This window comes from Miniopterus schreibersii, assembly GCF_964146895.1.
Source record: "Miniopterus schreibersii genome assembly, chromosome: 5".
In the NCBI taxonomy this organism is placed as follows: Eukaryota; Metazoa; Chordata; class Mammalia; order Chiroptera; family Miniopteridae; genus Miniopterus; species Miniopterus schreibersii.
In genome coordinates, this window is record NC_138106.1 from 66,769,739 (window position 1) to 66,793,348 (window position 23,610).

The window sequence follows — 23,610 nt, forward strand, 5'->3', positions numbered from 1 at the left end:
TATGCATAATTGAGGACACCAGTAACTTCTTTAATTTTTACGTCATTATCTCAAAGTACTCAAAAACATTAAGAATGTCCCCCAATATCATTGTAATGTGTATTTAAGTTTATCATGACCTCCCAGTAATTGTTATTATAAATAAAATCAAGAATGTCTTTCTCACAAAAAATAAGATATCTTAAACCAAAGTAAACATGTTAACGTGTATTTATATCAGAAATTCTTCTCTCCTGTGTCATCCACTCCTTTCTCTATATCAAGTTTTACCTTTGATGCCTGTTTTCCTAGAACTATGTTGCCCTTTGAAATATACCTCCTTAGAGGTTAAATATGTGAAATACTAAAAATGAAAATTATTTCATTTCTGTTCGTATGGGTGTGCATACTCAGTTACACCTCCGTAGTTTCAATGCTAGCTCTGGATATATAATAAAAGCCTTATAACATGAAATTATCTCAGAATTTTAAGATGTATATAGATTAACCTTACTAATTATAGTTGTTATAACATCTAGAATAAGATTTAATCTGAATTATGTATAGATTTATTAAAACAATCTTTTCTTATTATATTGTATTTATATAAAATAAAAATGAGATTGTTTTCTTCTCTGGTAAAATTTTGCCATTTTATCTTCAATGTACTGCATTCCATCCAAGTGGAAGATTTATCCTGAAAGTTCTCTTTTGCTATTTGTGGATACTACATAGAAATAATCACACCCCCTTCAAAATAGTTTATTCCTGTTTATTTCTATGGAAAAAGAATAGAGTTTGGATTTACAGAAATAACTCTTCTTTGAATGTTTCATTTAGCATTATTAGTTCAGTTTATATTTGGTCTGATGGAACACTGATGCTACTAATCAACTGATCAAAAAAATCCTGATTATTTATACGGGGTACAGCTTAATGTCTTTATATATTAAAGTTTACACTAAAAAGCTTTTACTCTATGGATTAAATAATTTTTACAAGTGTGATGACTGTGGGTAAAACTTGTATTTCACTTCTATGCTAAGACTTTTAAGAAGGAGAGCACTCTCCATGCTCCCCTTCTTCCTCTCCTTGAATACGATGACTACAAGGCCATAGGTGATAGTGGGGCTACAGGTGGAAAATGTGTAATTAATATTCTGTAATTTTTTCTTAATTTTCCTCTGCATAAAGGAAAGTCCTCAACAACCAGGAATGCCTTGGACTATAAGGTAAATGAAAAATGAACTTTGACATGTTAAGGCTCTAGAATTTAAAATTTTGTCTTCTCAGCTTTTAAGTATTACCCTATTTCAAATGTGTGTGTGTGTGTGTGTGTGTGTGTGTGTGTGCATGGATATACCCAAACCAAAAATCTAAAATATGTGGGATTAACCTAACAATCAAGAGGCAGGTGATACATAAAAATTATAACAGGAGACTGGCCTCATTATATTATACAGCAGTATCATTCTTGGTAAAATATTATTCATAAATAACCAAATATCTACAAAAATTTGGGCTCCCTCTTCCAGGATAGAGAATTGTCATTGGAAAGTGACTACTGAGCCATGAACAACATCTAACAACAACCCACCTCTATCTGCAGCTAGATGTGGTCATATAACCAGTTCTTGTTGCTGGTATGTGAGAGAAAATGATGTCTCTTAAGATCTGGGTTGGTTAAAAAGCATCAATGCCTTCTCCAACTCCCTTTACAATCTCTGAGCTGCACACACAAAACTACAAAGTCTCTAAGACATGGTTGGTTCACTAAATGCAAGAAATCTGAATTCCTCAATCCCTGGAAATCCTGTCAACCAGGAATACCAATGTAATCTCCAAATTAAAAAAAAAAAAAAGAATTAGAAAACAAGTTAGCTTGCAAGTACAATTCCAAAGTACACAATCAACACTAATGGCTTCAATATAGCTAAAACACTAACATCAGTAGATTATTTTATTCTGTTTTTATTTTATTTCAGGTATGAAATTATAATTCAAAATCTGTATGCTCACCACCAAAAGTCTAGTTTCCATCTGTCATCATACAATTTACCTATTTTACTCTCACCCTATCCCCTTTCTGTTGGTAACTCCCAATCTGTTGTCTGCCTCTGTGATTTGTTTTTGGTTTTGGTTTTTTGTTTGTTAATTTGTTTTCTCTTACATTTTGTGTTATATTCCACATGTGAATAAAATCATATACTATTTGTCTTTTTACAGCTGACATTTCACTTAGCAGAAAACCCTCAAGTCCCATCCATGTCATCGCAAATGTCACCTTTTTATGTCTGAGTAGTATTCCGCTATGTGAGTGTTCTACATATAGCACATTTTCTTTTATTCATTCATCCATCAATAGACACTTAGGTTGTTTCCATGTCTTGGCTATTGTAAATAATGCTGCAATAAACACAGAAGCGCATATATATTTTTTTGAAGTCGTGTTTTTGTAGTCTTTGGATAAATACCCAGATGTGAAATAGCTGGATCATATGGTAGTTCCATTCTTAATTTTCTGAGAAATCTCCATAATGGTTTCCATAGTGGCTGCACCAATTCGCATTCTCACTAAGAGCGCACAAGATTCCTATATCTCCACATCCTTTCCAACACTTGTCTCTTGTCTTTTTGATAATAGCCATTCTGGGTTGGTTAAAAAGCATATGTGCTGAGAGGTGTAAGGTGGTATCTTATTGTGGTTTTGATTTTCATTTCCCTAACATTTAGTGATGTTGAACATCTTTTAATGTGTCTGTTTTCTCTTACATTAATGTGTATTCAGATTCTCTGCCCATTTTTTAATTGGGTTGTTTCTGGTTGTTGTGTTTAATAATTTCGTTATATATTTTGGATATTAACTCCTCACTGGATATAAGAAATGCAAATAAATATATTTTCCCATTTGGTAGGTTGCCTTTTCATTTTGTTGATGGTTTGCTTTGCTGTGCAAAAATTTTTTAGTTTGATGCAGTCCCATTTGTTTACATTTGCTTTTGTTTTCTTGTCATTGGGGTCAAATACACAAAATTATTTTGCTTTTGTTTCCTTGCCACTGGACTCAAATCCACAAAAATATCTCTATGGCTGATGTCAACGAGCTTACTGCCTATGTTTTCTTCTATGTACTTTATGATTTCAGGTATTACATTCAAGTTTTTAATCCCTTTTGAGTTAATTTTTGTGTGTGATGTAACATAGTGGTCTAGCATTATTCTTTTGCACGTGTCTGTCCATTTTTCCAAACGTGACATACTGAAGAGACTTCCCTTTCTCCTTTGTATATTCTTGGCTCCTCTGTTGTCAATTAGTTGTTCATATGTGTGTGACTTTATATCTGGGATATTGATTCTGTTCCATTGATCCATGTGTCTTTTTTCTAGCTATACCATACTGTTTTGTTTACTATAGCTTTGTAGTATATTTTGAAATAAGGATGTGTGATACCTCTGGCTTTGGTCTTTTTCTTCAAGACTGATTTGGCCATTTGCAGTCCCATAAAAATTTAGAAATTTTTTTTTCTATATCTGTGAAAAATGCCATTGGTATTTTGATAGGGATTGAATTGCCTTGGGTAGTATGGACCTTTTAACAATGTTACGTCTTCCAGTCCATGAGCATGGAATATTTTTCCATTTCTTCGTGTCTTCAATTTCTTTCAACAATGTGTAATGTTTTTTAGAGTACAGATCTTCAGTTAAATATATCCCTAGGTATTTTTAATTTTATTTTATTATTTTATTTTGTTTTATTTTAATTTTATTTATTTTAATCCTCATCGGAGGATACTTTTTCCATTGATTTTCAGAGAGTGGAAGGGAGAGAGAGAGAGAGAAAGAAACATCGATGTGAGAGAGTCACATTGATTGGTTGCCTCCTGCACATGCCACGACCAAGGCTGGGGATTGAGCCTGCAACTGAGGTACGTTTCTTGGTTAGAATTGAACCCGGACTCTTTAGTCCTCAGTCTGATGCTCTAACCACTGAGTCAAACTGGCTAGGGCTATTCCTGGGTGTTTTATTCTTTTTTGTCACAATTGTAAATAGTATTGTTACCTTAATCTCTCTCTTCCTGATTTTTCATTTTAGTGCACACAAAATCAACAGGTTTTTGTATATTGATTTTGTACCCTGCAACTTAACTGTATTTGTTTATTATTCCAAATAATTTTTGTAGGAATCTTTCAAGTTTACTATATATAAAATAACATTATCTGCAAATAGCAACAGTTTTACTTCTTCCTTCCCAATTTGGATGTTTTTTATTTCTATTTCTTGCTTGATTGCTTTAGCGAGGACTTCCCATGCTATGCTAAATAACAGTGGTGAAAGTGGGCATCCTATTTTGTTCCTGATCTTAGAGAAAAGGTTTTCAGTTTTTCACCAGAAAATCTGATACTAGCTGTGGGTTTGTCATATTTGTCCTTTATTATGTTGAGACACTTTCCTTCTACACTCATTGAGATCATAAATGGATACTGAATACTGTCAAATGTTTCTCTGCATCTATTGAGACGATCATGCAAGTTTTATCCTTCATGGTGTTAATACAGAGTATTACACTGATTGATTTGTGGATGTTGAACCATCTTTGCATCCCTGGAATAAATACAGCTTGACCATGGTGTATGATCCTTTTAATACATTATTGTATTCAGTTTGCCAATATTTTGTTGAGAATTTTTGCATTTATGTTCATCAGAGATATTGGCCTGTAATTTTCTTTTTCTGTGTTGTTCTTGTCTTGTGTTGATATCAGGGTAACACTGGCCTCGTAAAATTAATTAGGAAGCATTCCCTCCTTTCAATTTTTTTGGGAAGATTTTAAGAAAGGTAGATATCTTCTTTAAATACTTGGTAGAATTCAGCAGTGAAGCCCTCTGGTCCTGGGTTTTTGGAAGGTTTTTGATTACTCTTTCAACCTCCTTACTAGTGATCGGTCTATTCATATTTTCCATTTCTTCACGATTCAGTCTTGGAAGGTTGTATGATTCTAAGTGTTTATCCATTTCCTTTAAGTTTTCTAATCTGTCGGTGGGTGAACAGCTGTCAGTAGTGATCGTTTTATGATACTTTGTACTTGTGTGGCGTGTGTTGTAATTACATACTACTGTGCTTAGAAAAGTTGCTTGATATGATTTCAATCTTGTTAAATTTATTGAAACTTGTTTTGTGTACCAACACAGAATCTAACCTTGAAAATGTCCCCTATGTACTTGAGAAGAATGTGTATTTTGTTGCCTTTGGATTAAATGTTCTGCGTATATTCATTAGGTTCATATGGTTTAATATGTCATTTAAGGCCGCTGTTTCCTTGTTGACTTCCCACCTGGATGATCTATTCACTGATGTAAGTGGGGTGTTAAAGTCCCCTACTATTATTGTGCTGCTGTCAATTTCTCCCTTTAGAGCTGTTAATAGTTGCTTCATAGATTTTGGTGTTCCTAGTGTTCCTATGTTGGGTACATAATATTGATAAATGTTCTATCGTCTTGACGGACTGTAGCCTTTATCATTATATAGTGTCCATCTGTGTCTTGCCTTTTTGGCTTAAAGTCTGTTTTGTCTCATATAAATATGGCTTCACCTGCTTTCTTTTGGCTACTGTTTGCTTGGAATATAATCATCTACCCCTTACTTTGAGCCTACGTTTGTCTTTAGAGCTGTGATGAATCTCCTGCAGGAAGCATATAGTTGGGTCTTGTTTTTTTTATCCATCCAGCCACTCTGTGCCTTTTGATTCCCGAGTTCATTCCATTTACATTTAGAATAATTACTGATATATGAGAGCTTACTGACATTTCCGCTTTTGTTTCCTGATTGCTCTGTATCTCCATTATTTCCTCCCCCTTCTCTTTCTGCCATTTTAGTTTGATGGTTTTCTATGATATTTTTCTCACTTTTATTCTTTTTTATGTTTCATGTTTCTGTCCTGGACTCTTGCTTTGTGTTTACCATGTGGTTTGTATAAAATGGCTACTCCTTTCCCGGCTGACAGTGTCTTGTCTTCACTTGACTACATAGGTTCATTCTTTTCTTCCTCCCCTTTTATTTTTGTTTTTATTTTCACAAATTGTTCCCTTTTATGTTGTGTGTTTGTTACCAAATTTAAGTAGCCATAGTTAGTTTTATTCCTCCCTCCCCCTTCAACCTTTATACTAAACTTCAGGCTTTAACACCTCAATCTGAAGTAGCTTTATAATTTTCTGATAATGTGTACTTATCACATTTCTTTGCTGGATAGTCTATTCTTGGCTGGTGACTTTTTATCTTTCAATATTTTGAATATGTCATTCTAACTCCTTGCCTATAGAGTTTCTGCTGAGAAATATTCTGATAGTCTGATTGGAGTACTTTTGAAGGTTACTGTCTTTCTTTCTCTGCCTGCCTTTAAAATTCTTTCTTTATCATTGACTTTTGACAATTTTAATACAATACTTGCCTTGGAGAAAGACTTTTTGTGTTGAGATAGACAGGTGCTTTGTTAGCTTTCTGGACTTGGATATCCAGCTCTTTCCCCAGATTTGGGAAGTTATCAGCTATTATTTCTTTAAATAAGTTCTCTGCTCCCATCTCCTGCTCTTCATCTTCGGGGCTACCCATTATCCTTATTTTGTATTTCCTAATGGAGTTAAATAATTCTTATAGAGTTTCTTCACTTTTTTTATATCTTAGTTCTATCTTCATTTCCACCTAAATCATTTCTAATTTTCTATCTTCAAACTCACTAATTCTCTCTTCCATGTGGTCTGCTCTATTTCTAAAGCTTTCTAATGTATTTATTCTTCATCTCATTTACTGAGTTCTTCAGCTCCAGAATTTCTGTTTGGTTCCTTTTTAGAGTTACAATTTCTTTGGTACAGTAATTCTTCTGTTCACTAATTTTATTCCTGAGCTCACTGAACTGTATTTATGAATTTTCTTGTAGCTGGCTGAGTTTCTTCATGACACCTATTTTGAATTCTTTCAGTTAGATCACAACCATCACTGCCTTTACCAGGCACCCCTGTCACAGCTTGTACGTCTGAAGTTGCTGGTGTTTTGCTGCCGTTGATGTCATTGGGTCATGGATGCCACCACTGTTCCTGGAAATCCCAGTATTGTGTATCATTGTAGTTCCTGGAGCCTCCTATCACAGACACAGCTGCTGCTGCTGAGTCTCCAGTGTAGCCATGGTTCCTGAAGCCCCTGCCTGGGACATTGCCCCGGATCCTGAGTTCTCTGGCTCCCAGTGACACCATAGTTCCTAGAGCCTCTGGTCACTGGCTCTACTGCCTCTGCTCTTCTGGTTCCACCACCTCCATGAGGTCTAATCCACCCACCTTCACATGTACAGATGTATGGATCTTTCAGGTGTTCTGATGTGTTATGCAGAAGATCCTATATTGAGCTAGGGATGTCCTCTTGGTTGTAACTTAAAAGGGAGAGATAAAGGGATTGATTCACTCGCCATGATGCTGATGTCACCCAGGAGATTAAGTTAGACCCAATTTCTAAATTAATATGAATGTGACTTTTAAATTCACAAAGAATAAAATAATATCCCTAAAAGAGAAAAAGAAATTCCAAAACAAAGTAGGTAGAAATAAAACACTGACAAGTGAGAAGTGAAAAACCCCCCAAAACTAGTGAAGATAAAATAACTCAGTGGAGGAGGTAAATTGTTACCTAGGTGTACTCAAATTGAAAATTCATAACGTGAAATTTTGTGCTCAGGTTGAAATATTAAAAAATATGAGAGACAAAGAGGATAATATTGAAGTTCTCCAACAAATATCTAATAGGCATTGTAGAAATAGAAAACAGAAAAAAGTCACCACACACACACACACACACACACACACACAGAAACACACTTTCTCAGGTTGAAAACACAGAATGCAAAGCAGGAAAAAAGTAGCCCATGCCAGTTACATCATAATGTAACTGAGTACCCAACATATGGAACCTATAGGTAATCTCCCAAGTAATTACATTAGATTGTCAGCAGAATATTATTAACAAAAGATTTTTATGAATAGAGAAATAATATTTTCAGGGTGTTGAGGAAAATAATAGTTACCTAGTGTACTATATCAAATAAACAACCATTGAAGAGGGAAGGAAAAGTAAAAGTAGTTTTAGATACATGCCAAATAAAGAGCTTAAAACACTTATAGAACCTTGCTGAAGATCTACGAAAGCATATACTTAAGCAAATGAAATATTGAACCCAGAAGAAATGAGACAATGATAAAAACTACCAAATATAAAAACTATTACTATATCTTGGTGTATCTATGTGTTGACTTTATAAGCCTATTAATTTGGGTCCTTTATAAGGTAAAATTAAATTCTAGACAATATTCACAGGAAAGGTAGCAATTTTGCATGGGTGGCATGGTGTGCTGTTTGGAAAGAAAATAGAGATGCTGAATAATTTTATTTCCTCTTATAAATATATGTGTTAAGAAAGGATTTAAAAAATAGGTATAGCCTATATAGAAATATGATTTATAACTTTCAAGTCAGCAGAGAGTAGGAACAAAAATAGAAGTTATAATTCAGTTAAAGTAATTGACTAAAAATAATCATTTCAAACCAGTGTATGTTTTAACCTATTTTTAAAATTCTGACAAAAATAATATAATTATTTAACTTTACTCTGTTTTGCTTGGAAATAATACCTTCCATTTTTAGATTCTCCCTCCAAGCCTCTTGGTTTCATGTTCTTCTCAAGCTGAGTGAAAGTCTAGAATTGCTTCATGAAAAAGCAGCTTTATTTGGAAATGAAAGTTATATTGTAAGGGTTCATATTTAGTTTGTGAAAACCTTCAGAAAGTGAAAATACTATTTGAACCAATAAGTCTGCCCTTTTTGACTGATCCCAGTTTCACCTTTCAGCTTTTCATCATATTCTCAAACCCCTTATTTAACACCATCAAATTGTGGTGTCTCAAAATTTCTTAATGCTCTCTGCTTCCACAATCGTCTCTGATAAATGATTAGACAGAAGATCATAAACACAAAGCATAAAGGCTCCTGAACTGCAACAGAAGACAAAACCATGAAAGCTTAACACCACTCTTCAGGAGATCAAATCAATAGCTATGTCACTAAAGGCCCTGAATACCTCATTCATCTGTCTGAACAATACTGCAGTGGCCCACGAATTGCCACCACCCTTTCCTCCTGAATTTTAAAGTAGCACTAGAAGAAAACATAAATAAATAAAAACTTGTCTAGAAAAAGGAACATTTAAAAAAATTCTCAATGTTTCAGGACTTTAATTTCCATAACCAAATGTTATTTTGTTAAATTATATCATGATACTTAAAGGCTTAAGGAATGTGTCCTTGATATATATATCTCTAGATAGATAGATAGAGCTCAAGTCTAAAATCCCAAATCCTAACTAATATCTCTAAGTACAAATGCCACTACCTTAATGAGATTTATTCTAAATTATGATCCAAGAGGGCTTTATTAGGGATTCATATGTCACTTCAATAATCACAAATGAACAAAACTGCATTCAATATTGCATGTTAATTATTTCCAATTATTTCTCCCATAGTGTTAAAATATGTTTAGATATATGAAGTGAAAGACTATTTGAGGTAAATTAATGCTTTATGAATCAGTGTTATTTTTTAATTCAAACCCTTAGTGAAATAAATTAAGACAATTAAAAATTAAGTCTGTAACATCAATATGCCTAAGCATGATAGTTTTAATTATAAACCTATGAAATAAAATAAAAATAGTTATGAAAAACAAATTGAGATTTGAGCCAAGAATAAAATACTGCTTATTATGTATAATAGAATAATCTAAATTACTGTGCTTGGTTTTAAATTTTACCATATCTGCTTAATATGATGTTTATGTCTAATTAAACCTGATTTATAGCAAAGATAAGAGTGCCTCCCTCTTTGTGCTTCTAAAATTTGGATCTGATATTTTAAACAATAATAAAATTTAAAAAAAAATTTGGATCTGGATATTTCTTAATAACATTACAGAGAAAGGAATCACATGTTCAAACATTCAGTAATACAATATTTTGGGTAAAATATAATAAATTATTTAGATACAAATAAATACTCATCATTAATTTGATATTGATAGTTTGGGTAAATATAGATTTATTATTCTATTTTAAAACAGCTTATTGTGTTTGGGTTACATAGCAGACCAAGATTATCAAATCCATTCAAATAAATTATGAAAATCCCTAAAACCTCATTGTAATTTTATTCTGTTTATCATTTCTAACAGCAAATTTACAGATAAATCTATCTATTTTTCCATCATTCTTAGTAGCCTGCATTTCAGAGTGGATGTGTAGATACTGTTCTGCTAGTGCCCATATCAGGCTCCATAAAATGAAAGTAGGACAAAGGGCCTAATTAATGACCAGAACTTAGGGTTCCTCTGCACTGTTTGGCAGACAGGAAAGCATCAAGGTAAGGGCATGGATGCCTGCAAAGAGGAAATTAAGGGAAAGAGAAAGAAAGGAGGAAGTGAGGAAGGGGAGAAGGAAGGGACGTGTGGAAGGCAAGCAATGAAGGAACACGCCGCACAAAGGCCAGGTTGAGAAAAATCTAGGCTTAGTATTAGTTACTAAGTGGCCCCAGGGAATAACAGTCTGTCCTCAGTAACTTAGCATTCAGATGCATAAAATGAGAGGTAAAAATATCTTCTAAGGCTCTCTAGATCTAAAACACTATACCCCTCCCTGAAGAAAACATTCTTATTTCAAGGAATGAGAAGAAACTGAGCATGCCATAGGTATATCAATATTGTCTTATCTTTACTCAGTAGAGCCTAGTCATCAGAGCCTTATGATCATTCACACCAATAAATTTCTTACCTTTCATTACACACAAGATTTTAAAATACAATTCTTTGATCTGACCGCCCTGGTGAAACAGACACATAAATCAAATTAGTATAGATTATAGTACACGGGAAAGAGGGATTACCTTCGTGAAGACCCACACACATGACATTTGTGCTAGACTTTGAAGGATGAATAAAATTCCATTACAGAGAAAGGAAAAAGAAAGAGACACTATGCAGCCAGAAAAAATATTGAAAAAGCAGGAGAGAAGGCCGTGGGTATTTGTGCGTAAAGTAGAAACATTAACCTTGAGAGACTAGAGAGTGAACTGTGGTATACTATCAGACTGGTAGCTCACTATAAACATTCTACCAGGTATTCACCCCTTGTGTAGTCCCATCACTGCACTGTAAAAAGGCTTGGACTAGATTTAAAAATCTAGAGAGGCCATCTAGAGAAAGACCATAGAGGATGAGAGGTCATCTTGAACATGCCTACTCCAGTCAAGCTCCCAGCTGGAAACAGCTGCATGAGTGACCTCTGTTTAACTGACATTAAGCAGAACCGCCCTGCTGAGTCTTGAGAAGTCATCGATCACTGTGGTGTTATACTAATCAGTGTTGGGCTGTTTTGTGTTAATAGCAATAGATAACTGAAACATATACTTTATATTTATCTCTACCAAATACCAAGGTGATTAACAGATAGCAGATATTCATAGATATTAATAACTTAAATTAATTGTTCTAACAGAGCAAACTAAAAGAAAAGAAAATCATACATATATATAGTGCCACTATACACACACACACACACACACACACATATATATATATGGTGTCACACTACTACTTAAGGTATGGTTTATTTCTATAAATTCCAATTAATCTGCCATTTACATTATATGTAATTCAGAGATTTGGTTGGGAGATAACTTGTTGATAGATGTCAATAGAGTCAATGATAAAAAGTGTTATCAAAAGATACAAGTGCAATATGAAACAAAACATCAAGAACACACACTGTACCCACTCATGTTTCTGCACTCAAATAAATTATAATCCAGGTAACAAGCCATAAAAACTGATGAGTCTAGTAGAAGCTCTAGATAAGCTGATAATAATTATCATTTGTTCAAAATTGACTTTGCCAAACAGTAGAAGGAATTTTAATATATATATGTGTATATATATGAATATAATTTCACAGAACAAACATATTATGTAAAAATGATCTAGCCACCAGTGGTTGTCAGTACCTGTAATTCTGTAGTCAACACCATGAAAAAATACAAATGTTTAATAATAGCTAATCATATAAATCATTAAATTATAAAACTATTCTCTAAGTATTTTAAAAACTATTTTTACCAATTAATGCCTAGCTTCTCCTACTTTAAAACATGGTAAAACTACATGGATCGTATATCTAGTATGTTTATTCCAAGCTCTTACAAGTCTTCTTAATCTCAGTGAATAATTACTCATATATATGAATTTTTCTTTAGAATATTTTTCAATGTGAAATATTTTATAGAGTCCCCCCAAAGGATCATTTGTGAATTATTTTTGTTCCATTCTAAGTCTTTGTTATGAGTGAATAAAAATTTTGAATTCAATCTATATTGATAAGCTTCAGTGAAATATATTTAAATTTTTAAATAATGGAGGAAAGTAGCTCATGCATCTTAAAAATATACTGCAGATTTTTATGCAAATATTAATTTTTTCAAATGACCAACATAATCATCATTGGGGGCTCTAGTGAACTTTTCAAAACCCAAGTGTTTTATAAATATATAAAATCTTTAAATATTCACACATATTACTCCTTATGTATATAAAAGTGTTTTCTTTATTTAGTCTCAATGTTTTAATGAGTATGAATACAGAATCAATGAAAGAAGTCAACAAATTCAATACAGTGCTATGGAAAACAAACCTATAAATAATTTACGACCGAGAGGGAAATATCTCTACTTCGCTACTATTTACCAAGCAATAGTTGTATTTCTATATTTGTGTTCTGATTATGAGTCCTAAATCCAAACACAATTCATATAGATTATCTTTAGCAGGGATATGTAAAATTTTTAAATGTATATATTTATTATATTAACTCCTCATAAAATAATTCACATGAAGAAAAAAATCATTTCATCTTGAAAACTATAGGTATTATATTATCATAGCAATGTGAAAGGTACAGTACTTACCTTTAAAAACTCTCATTTAAATGTATAATAAATTACTTGAATATTTCTTACCATGGCAAGAACCCTCGATTTCTTCATATCCTGTACTGCAGATGCACCTTCCAAGAGGAACCAGCCAATCTCCATCAGCTCCACAGTATAGTTTAGGAGTGTCGCGCTCTTCTGCACTCTTCACACAAGCACCCCTTACTTCAACCAGAGAGGAAGAGTCAACCCTTGGGATGGTGTCAGGAAACATGGCCAGATTACGAACAGTGAAGGGGCACTTTTTGTAGAAAACACGGACGGAGACCAGGGCAATGCAAGCCCCAATGTCTTGAAAAGCCAGATAAAAGCCCTTCCTTTCTATAGGCCCCACCTCACGGATTTCAGTGTTGAGTTTGAGGATACGGTCACCCAAATCCATCTGGGTAAAACTTTCATCAGCAGCAATTGTATCGATCTTTGTATACTGGCTTGGCTTGAATTTAATTCCATGGGACTCATCTGATTCCACATAATACAGATTAAATGTTTCTTTGCAAGTCCCCAAGACCCATGGGATGCTGTTACAATCCCTCAGTGTGAACTTCATTTCCACATAAATCTTCTGAGCTGCATCTCGGGAGATCCAGTTGGTACGAAGCCAATTGTTTTGGTTTGGTTCCATTACATTGCATACCTGGTACGTGTGAATGGGCCTGTTATGTTCATCCATTTCAGTAATGGCATCCCACTGCAAAAAATAATAATAATAATTAAATGTTTGTAAAACTACAGAGGTTAAACAGAAATTACTGCTTCTCAAATTTTCTAATTTTGCAAAAGAAAATAAATAAATAAAAAGGATACAAATAAAACTAGTCAAAGCAACTATGCAGCAGAATTTTACCCATGGTCCTTTGGTAAGGAGTGTGGGTTTTGGACATACCAGCCGTCCTGGTAAATCTTAACTTCCTATATATTAGTTGCATGACCAAGGGCTACTAAATTTAAACTCTGGTTTTCTTAAATGCAAAATGTACCCAGTTGCATAGGGTTTTGTAAAGCATAGATTAGTTAATATATGCAAAGCACTTTAAATAATTCCTAGTACACTATAGGAATGTAAAATGTCATATCTGATCAAATAACTAGACCAATAACAAATGCATTCTGGTTACCCATCTGTCCTCATATCCATTTGCCACAAATTGAGGTATATTTACCATTATTCAATTAAATATTTACATGTTTATTTGGATAGACAATAGACATAGATAAGCCTTAGATTTATTCAAGAAATATTTATCAGGCACTGTTCTGGACACTGGAAACACAGCAATGAACTAGCTAAACAAAAGCTCCCTTCCTTTATGGATCTTACTTAAAGTGAGGAGAGACAATAAAAATAAAAATAGTAAATTAATAATTTGCATAATATTGTAGAAAGTACAATGAGAAAAAATAAGGCAGGGAGGTGGAGACGAAAGTTGCAGTTTTAAATAGGGTGTCCAGAAAAGGCCTTATTGAGGTAGTGACACTTGACCAATGTCTTGGACATGAGATAGTGAGCTTTCAGGAGAGAAAACAGTACAAATACCCTGAGGCAGGAATGTACAGGCATATTTTAGGAATAGAATGAGTGGGCACTGGAAGCACAATAGGTAATAAGAACAGAGAAGCAAAGAAAGAGCAACAAAAAAATAGCCTTTATAAACTTTTAAGCACTGGCTTTTATTCTGAGCTGGATCAGTGGGATATTTTACTTCTGTGGGTTAACATAAAAGCATTCTGCTACTGATTAAAAGAGAAAACGTTATTTATCCTTTTAAAATTTTAATAAAAATCTTTGAGTGCTTTCAAGTTGTTATTGTCAATATTTATACATAGAATATTGACTAATTCTATCATATAAATTTATATTGTAATTGTATTTTATTCATATATAGTTGTAATTTTCAATAAAAAAATCATTCTGGTAACTTTATAGCCAGCTTGGGGAAACAGGCTAATCATCATAGTTTCTCATTTCTATTAAAGTTTAGTGGAAATGATAAACTATTTTTTATAGTGAATAAGTGTTCAATTTCTTGATATTATACTTTAGTGATTTATAATAAAATTATTTAATGCATTCTACTTGTAGTTTCTCATTTTAATTGGCTATATAGAGTCAGTTAATCATGGCTAGTTGAGTTTTAATTAGTATAGTCGCTAATAGAGTGGCTACTTTCTTCAATCTACAAAACCATTATGACACTAAGTACTTTCAATTATTTACCATAAATTTCCACAAATAAAGGATTTACATTATCCACCAAGCAAACTTAAAAATGATCTGTATATAGAATTTTCATTTGCAAGTTACTTGCTTGAAATTCAGAGTATTTTCCAGAAGTAACAGTGAGTTTCTGTGAAAAGAATTCTGAATACATGTCCATTGTTTGTCAGGGTGATCCAATAAACTCATATTCACATAAAATTGCCCATCTAAATACTTTTCATCCTAGCGTATCATGGGCCTTAGTGAGCGTTCAAAGGATAGCAATGCTCATGAACTGGGATTGTTTTGGAGGTCTGGCCAAAGGAGAGGGGCTTGAACCTTAAAGGGTGATAAGATTCAATAAGCCCAGGGAGAAGAGTAAACAGAATTAATGTGTAACACTAACTTATATACATACACTTTGGGGCCCTTTTAGCCCTGTACAACATACATATATTCAGCGAGTTAAAGTTTTTGTCCCTATTTAAAACAAACAACTACATAATTTATTCTCAGCTGGGAAATATTTCTATGTATATAAACCTGGTAATTGTAGAAATCACACGATGGAAATATGTATCAAACCAGTCATTAATTCTGCTATTAAGTCGGTCAACTCAGTCAGCTGCATGCTGTTACATAATAGGCCCTAAACCCCAAATTCTCTACTCCTCAGGCTTATTTACACACACACACACACACACACACACACACACACACACACACTCTCTTTATGTAGGTATTAAAATAGTATACCAACATATAAAAAATTTACCAGTATACCTAATGTAGAAAAGAACACAGTAAATAAAAAATAAATCATATGTGCTCTGCAGAAAAGAATTCCTTGCAAACTATATCTGTTCTTACGGCCGGGATGAGTAGAATAGAAAGCTTTCTTTGTCTCATGGTCATTTTATAAGCCCTTTCTTTGAATCAAGGAGAAGATAGATGAATTACAAACTGAAGGATGGAAAAGTTTTCCTGCTTAATGAGAAGTCTTGGTTAAGTAAACATTAGGTATACAGCAAAGGGTTCTTTCTTTAAGAAACTTCAAGGGCACCTTAGATGTAATGATTCCTGAGGCCAACTATTTATATACTGAATTTATACTTGTCAAAGCTTTTTAACAAATGTTAACTCCTCTGATCCTCATCAGCCCAACTAAAGACAGATAATTTCTGTTTCACATTCCTGATTAAAAAAACACCCTAATACCTAGGAATTAAAGTAATTGCCTGGTGAGGTATGGACCAGGCCTTCTAACTTTATTTTCTGTGTTTTGTATGTTTTCATGGCCTGGGACAGACTGCACCTTCCAGGACTAGCCAGTTCATAGAGACAGCACAGGGCTCTGGGCCTGGAGAATACCTTTCATACGCAAACCAACCAATCCTGAGTCTATAGCCCCAACCACAATCTTCTCTTAACTCATCAAGCCAGTATTTCCCCTGTCCTAAATCATTACAGGGCCAAGTCAGGCAACTAGAGATGACCCCAAGAACCATATCCAGCATTTACATTCTTAGAACAAATACCCCCATATGGGTCATGAGACGTTCTTCCTGGCAATCGTTTGGAAAACAACTGATTCTTGTTTAACCAAAAGCTTTCATTAAGCAACACACCCCAAGTGACGAAGCTTTTCTATTCATCACATGTAATTTATGTATACACTCCTTGAAAAGGACTCAGAAAATAACCATAGGACAGAAGAAGCTCTCTATCCTACTCATTCAAGCCTTAAGAACACATACGGTCTGCAAAATATTCTAGTCTGCAGCAGCATTAAGTAAGGACACCATTAGGCTGAGGTGGCTCTAAGGCCTGGGGAGCCTGTGTAAGCAAACTGAAACCTGCTCTATAGCAAATTCCTGTAAATGTCTCAAGGTTAAGAAATCAAAACCTAAGGACAACTGGTCACAATAGCCAACTAGACTGTCTCAAATTAAGCAACTGCTTAAGCAATAGCCAATGAAATAATTTTGTTGCTGCTCTATAAATCCCTTCCTCAGCGCCTGTCTGCACAGTGACCCTATTGCTTTCGTTTGATGCTGCTTGATTGGAATTGATGTTGGCTCAGTAAACTCCTAAAATTTTTAATATGCCACAGTTTCTTTTTTAATACATATATAATTTGAGTTTTGCTTTACTGGGTTATTTTCTACATTACGTAACAGTGAATTGTTTTATACATGTTAGTATTTAAGTCTTATATGAAAATATAAAAAAGTCAAATAAACAACATGAAATAGAAGAGTTGGAATATTTCAGGTTCAGTTCCTATTACGTAAAAGCAAGTAGCTGATAGAATTGACCAACTATTTTAACAGTAGAATTAGTGACAGATTTGCTTATTTCATCAATTACAAGGTTTACATAAATCTAAATATTTCATGTTTATGTGTGTTCTTGTCTTAAAGAAGGGCAGGAACTTTTACCGGCTGTAAAACACTTGGCACAGGACTGAAGTTGCCAAAGTGTGTGCTTACAGCTTAATGCTTTACAGCACCCAAGAACATTTCTCCGCTAATGGATCTCTTGGGCAGTCCCATTTAATGTAAATGTTTGTTAGAAGTGATAGGAAATATAAAGAGCTCTGAACAGTACTTAATCCATTTATGCCTAAGGGTTCTCTAAAAACCCATCCCCACCCACACACAGTGAGGGTTTTTTCCTTTCCATAGCATAAATTAGGGCAAACAGCTGAATTCCTTTGGGGCATAAAAAGTTAGAACAAGGCAATTAAGTCCTAAAGCAACTGGCAGTCATTGTGGAATCAGATCGCTTTCTTTACTCAAAGAACAAAAAAAAGCAATAGTCTTTCTAGTCAAGAATATTCAGATAATATGCTGGTAAACTGACCCAAACATCCAAGTTTCTACCATATATTTTTCAAAGTTATACCTTCTTTGCTTTGAAAATCTTTAGAATTCAATGCAAATATAAACATTTATTTCAAAAACAAATTTAGAATTTTTAAAATAAAAGACAGGCTATTTCTCAATGTAGAAAGGGCTGATGGAAAGCTAATTGTAATTTCAAATGGTAGTGATACATTTTGATAACTTATGCAAATTTGGGCCATACCTTAAAAAAAACCTGTAGCAAAAAAGAGAGCAATTACCTTCATACTACATACTCATCTCTAGAGAGGAAAGGGAGAGTAAAAAATCACATCTTAGATACCTTAGGACCCTAAGCGGCTCCAAAGCCAGTCTAATTTAAGAAAAAAAAATCATTAAAAATCAATGTTAAATATGCTGATATTAGGGACTAGGGAAGGAAATACTCTAATAACATTGAAGAGTGAAACAGCTATAGAAAAATATTTTGGTTTTTACTTTTCCCTGTGCTTCTTAAATGCGTAAGTACTTATTTATATGTATGTGGAATTGCTTTCCTCTCTTCCCTTTTCTGTCTGCCTTTTAAAATATCATGCACAACACTGCTATGCACTATAATAGTGAAGTTAGTTAAGTCTCAAATTTATTTCTGCCTCTATTTGTAACAGATCCCAGCTATAACTTAAAAGCAAGATAGCCTGGCCGGGCGTGGCTCAGCAGTTGAGCATTGACCTAGGATAGAGAAGATCGAGGTTTGATTCCCAGTCAGGGCACATGCCCGGGTTGCGGGCTCGATCCCCAGTCGGGGGCGTGCAGGAGGCAGCCGATCAATGACTCTCTCATCATTGATGTTTCTAACTCTCCCTCTCCTTTCCTCTCTCTGAAATCAATAAAGGTATATTTAAAATAAAATAAAAAATAAATAAAATAAAATAAAAATAATAAATAAAACATACATAAAAGCAAAATAAATAGGGGGCAAAAATATTTTTCTTGATTCATTTCTTCAAAATGTGGTTATGATAAATAGATAAAGGGGAAATATGCAAAAAAAGTAGACTATAACAAAAGATCATTTAAGTGAAAGAATCCAAAAGACAAAATGCCTTGTTAAATTAGCTAGTGATATATTGGTAGATGCTTAGTTAATAAAGCAATGAGAGCCTATTATTAGGGATTTTTTTCCAAAAGTAAAATATAATCTCAAGATAGATTAAAATAAAACAAAGAAACAACAAAATCATATAAACACATAAGTAATAATCCTCATCAAGTTCCCTGTATAACTTGCTACCAAGTGCTTTGCAGTATGTGGCAGTGTCTAATTATTCCTCACCATAAACTAAATTTAAATTAAGAAAGGGAGGCAGGCAAGGAGGAAAAACCTTCAACTTCATTTTTAGAATGAAAAAAATGGTATAGCTGAGAATGAAAACAAGTCTTCGTTTGGTAAAATGGCACATATCCGATCTGTTCCAAACATTCTACATCTTACCTTCCAGAATCCAAATAAGGTTATTGACCGTACACGATCTCATTATGTGACACTACAGTGGATTAATTTTTAAATCATAAGTTTCTAATATTCTCTACCAAAGGAAAGCTTGTTACAGTGGCCTTCTTATTCTAAAGAGGTATTTTCCTCAGAACCACTTAACTACTCACTTTGAGTCCACATACTGACGTAAACTTAGAAACTCAGCACCCTGAATTCTGCCGCTAGGCATGTAGTTAATAACATCAACCCGTTTTTGCAGAAGAAAAGTGAAGGCTCTACATTTAAATGATAACTAGTTTTGAAGAATAAAACAAGTGAAATGCGTCACGTGCAGATACATTTCTATTTCACTTTGGGCAAACATACTACTTTTTTACTAGCACTACAGAGATTCATTTAAAAAAGTATGAACTCAGTGGCATGTCTGGAAGACACTGCTAAACTAAGTAAATTTTATAAATACATTTATTACTTTAGGTGCATCCATCCTAGTAAAAATATCAAAGTATTATAGAAAAATAATAGTTTCTTTTAAGAAGGAATGAATTTTCTGATTAAAAACTTCTCACAATATATTCATGAGGATTAAAAATTCTTATATAGAGTCTATCCTCTGAATGTCTAAAATCCTTAATTTATATAAAAAGTTGAGATTTTCAGTCAAAAAGATGCTGCAAATATCATCTTTGAGTAGGATCTCTACAATACATACGTGGTAACTACCTTTATCCTGTCGTATGTCTGACAATACATGAATACCATGCTCGGTGCCACAGTACTTCATAAATACTGTGTATAAAAATAACCTCACAACCATATTTAATTTCATTGCTGTTCAGTAGAGAGACTAAAGCACATTAGCCTTGTTTTATGGATGAGGAAACTTACTTAAAGGAGGGAATTAACGTTGATATGGTTGTAATTAACCCAGTTATTAAATAAAGGGAAGGCCAAATATTATGGGCATGCCAATGGTGCAGCTTCGCCAGGCAGCTGCAGTTTGCATGCCCAGTGACGTCTGGGTGGCCTACGGAAGGTACCTGTCAGTCACACCTGGGAACAGGTTATTGGCCAGAGCAGGTGTGGCCACTGCAGCAAGCACCAGAAGATTTAAAATACTTAAGCTCCTTTTGTATTTTTATTTTTATGGTTTCTGTGTTTTTATGCTGTTGAAGTTCTAAGTTTCTTGCTTTTTAAAAATTTTTAAATTTATCTTTATTGTCGAAAGTATTACAAATGTCCCTTTTTTCCTCTCCCATTGACTCCTCTACCCTGAATCCACCCCACCCCCAGGCCTTCCCCAGACCAGTGTCTGTGTCCAGGGGTTATGCATATATGCATATAAATTCTTTGATTAATCTCCCCCCCCCCCCACACACACACTCCTTCTTTCCCTCTGAGATCCCTCAGCCTGTTCCATGCTTCTAAGACTCTGGATCTATTTTGTTCATCTGTTTATTTTCTTTATTACATTCCACATAGGAGTGAGATCATGTGGTACATGTCTTTCTCCGACTGGCTTATTTTGCTTAGCATAATACTCTCCAGTTCCCTCCATGCTGTCCCAAAGGGTAAGAGATCCTTCTTTTTTACAGCTGCGTAGTACTCCATGATGTAAATGTCCCACAGCTTTTTTATCCACTCATCTGATAGGCACTCGGGCTGTTTCTAGATCTTAGCTATTGTGAATTGCTCTACTACGAACATAGGGGTGCGTAAGTTCTTTCTGATCGGTGTTTCTAGTTTCTTAGGATATATCCCTAGAAGTGGGATCACTGGGTCAAATGGCAGTTCCATATTTAATTTTCTGAGGGAAATGAAATAAAATACTTAAGCTCCTAAACAAAGGCATTTGCTCTCTTGCTGGCTTGCTCTCTTGCCTCTTGGACGAGCTTGCTGTCTTGGCTTGCGGGGCTCTCACGCTCCTGCATTCGCCCACAGCTCAGAGCCATGTGGACCCCACATAAAATGGACTATGGACTGCAGCTAGCCTAATGCTAAACCGGACCCAGCTCCGCCATGGAACAGAAACTCTGGACACTGGCTTTGCTTCTAGCTCTATTGAATCCCCAGCTGCACATTTTCCAGGACTGGATTAAGGGAAATGGGACTTTGGAAACCAAGGGACGTAATTCCATGCAAATAAAGCTTTCTACCCCATCTCATCCTCCCGTGGGGGCCTCCAGAAATGCTTATTCCAACAGTACTCCAAGAACCCCACTCCCACTAGCAATAGAGAAGGACATTCAGGCTTTCCACCCATAACAACTTACTTGAGTTTGCAAAGAACATGCAGAGGAACCAGCACCACAATTGGCAGAAAAGTCCTATTGGCTCATATGGAGGCTTTGAACTGAAATACATTTAAGACGCTGGGAATCTCCATGAGGGCAGGGACTTTGTTTTATTCACTATTGTATCAGTAAGTTCTTAATATTTGTTGAATATACAAATGAATAATAGAAGGTTTGAATTCTAACTAAAACAATTCTAAATGCTTCCACTAATGGGAGACTTACCACTTCTTATTAAATAAGGATTCTAAACACCCTGCATTATCGAGAAAGATATAAACTTTGAGCAATGTCCTAAACTAATCATCTTATTTTAGAGGTTTAATAATAACTTAGCTGAACATAGATTTATCAGATGACTTAACTGAAGCCTGCAAATATCAGATGAATCAGTCAGCACTGTGCTAATGAACATTTTAAGTTAGGAGAAAGACTCAGGTTTAGAAATGAGAGGTTCTCTCTCTCTCTCTCCCTCTCTCTCTCTCTCTCTCTCTCTCTCTCTCTCTCTCTCTCTCTCTCTGTGTGTGTGTGTGTGTGTGTGTGTGTGTGTGCGTGCGCGTGCTTTCAGGATGGAGGAAGAAGAAGGAGAGGAAAATGGTATTATGAAATGTGTCTGCATCAGGAGAAAGAGTGAACTGGGCAGTTGATATAATACCCAGAAGGCCTAGAAGGCATCTTTTAATAGAGAACTTTAATATAAAAAAAACCACTTACTGATCCAGTCAGATCATCTGTCTTTGCTTCAATGACTAATAAAGTCTACAGCCTTTTATACTTTAACTGAAAGGTATAATATTTAAGTATATTAAATGATGAATTGTAAGTCTTATAAGCATAAAGTATGAAATAATGAATATTTGAACTGTACATGTTAATGCAAATTGGGAGAAGAAACCCCCAAGAGTGTGATGTTCTACACACATTACAAAAGAGATTATTGAAGAAGAAAGTATTTAAGTATATCAACTGCTACTGAAAGATCCAGTAAAATAAAGGCAGTCCCCATCTAATGGACTTGATAAAGAAGATTTATGGTGCCTACGATAAGAAAAGGTTTGGTGGAGTGCAGATGTGAGCAGAAGCACAATCTTAATGCAGAAATCCAGAGAAGACTGCTTTCTTGTTATAGACATGTAATGTGTAAAATGAATAAAATGAATTTGTAGAGATTCTTTCAAGGTAAGAAGATGATTCTTAGTTTACATCTGGCTCATTAATGTTGATTAGCCCTGGCTGGTTTTGCTCAGTGGTTAGAGCGTCAGCCCGCGGTCCAAAGGATCATGGGTTCAATTCCAGCCAAGGCCACATACCTCTGTTGCAGGCTTGATCCCAGGCCCCAGTTGGTACATGTGAGGGAGGCAACCAATCAGTGTGACTCTCTCACATCAATGTTTCTCTCTCTCTCCCCCTCCTTCCTCTCCTCCACTCTCTAAAAAAATAAAATAAATAAAAATCAATGGAAAAAGTATCCTCAGGTAAGGATTAAAAAAAAATGTTGTTTAACACTTCACAAGGATATCTATTTTGACTTGGTTTTTCAAAATACATTAGACCTTTGCAATTCAATTAAAATTCTAACTCTGCCCAGGACTATAGTTCCATAAAAATGGTTCCTGGTAGGTCAAAGCTTGCTTGCCATCAGAATCCTACATGTGAAAATATATCTAATAATCATCAACTCCAATGGCTAGTAAATTTTGTCTGCATTAATTGACATAGAGGTATA

The 23,610-nt window shown here is 34.6% G+C and overlaps 1 protein-coding gene across 2 annotated transcripts in view; it reads right to left on the bottom strand.

Annotated features, from left to right (window-relative positions):
* EPHA6 (EPH receptor A6) overlaps positions 1–23,610 on the bottom strand; it is a gene marked incomplete at its 5' end in the record, with an annotated part of 762,908 nt that overhangs the window by 606,210 nt on the left and 133,088 nt on the right. For both annotated transcript variants that reach the window (XM_081138997.1, XM_081138998.1), the window contains one exon: positions 13,074–13,737. In XM_081138997.1, coding sequence (XP_080995123.1) covers positions 13,074–13,737 — 664 coding nt within the window. The remainder of the gene's footprint in view (positions 1–13,073; positions 13,738–23,610) is intronic.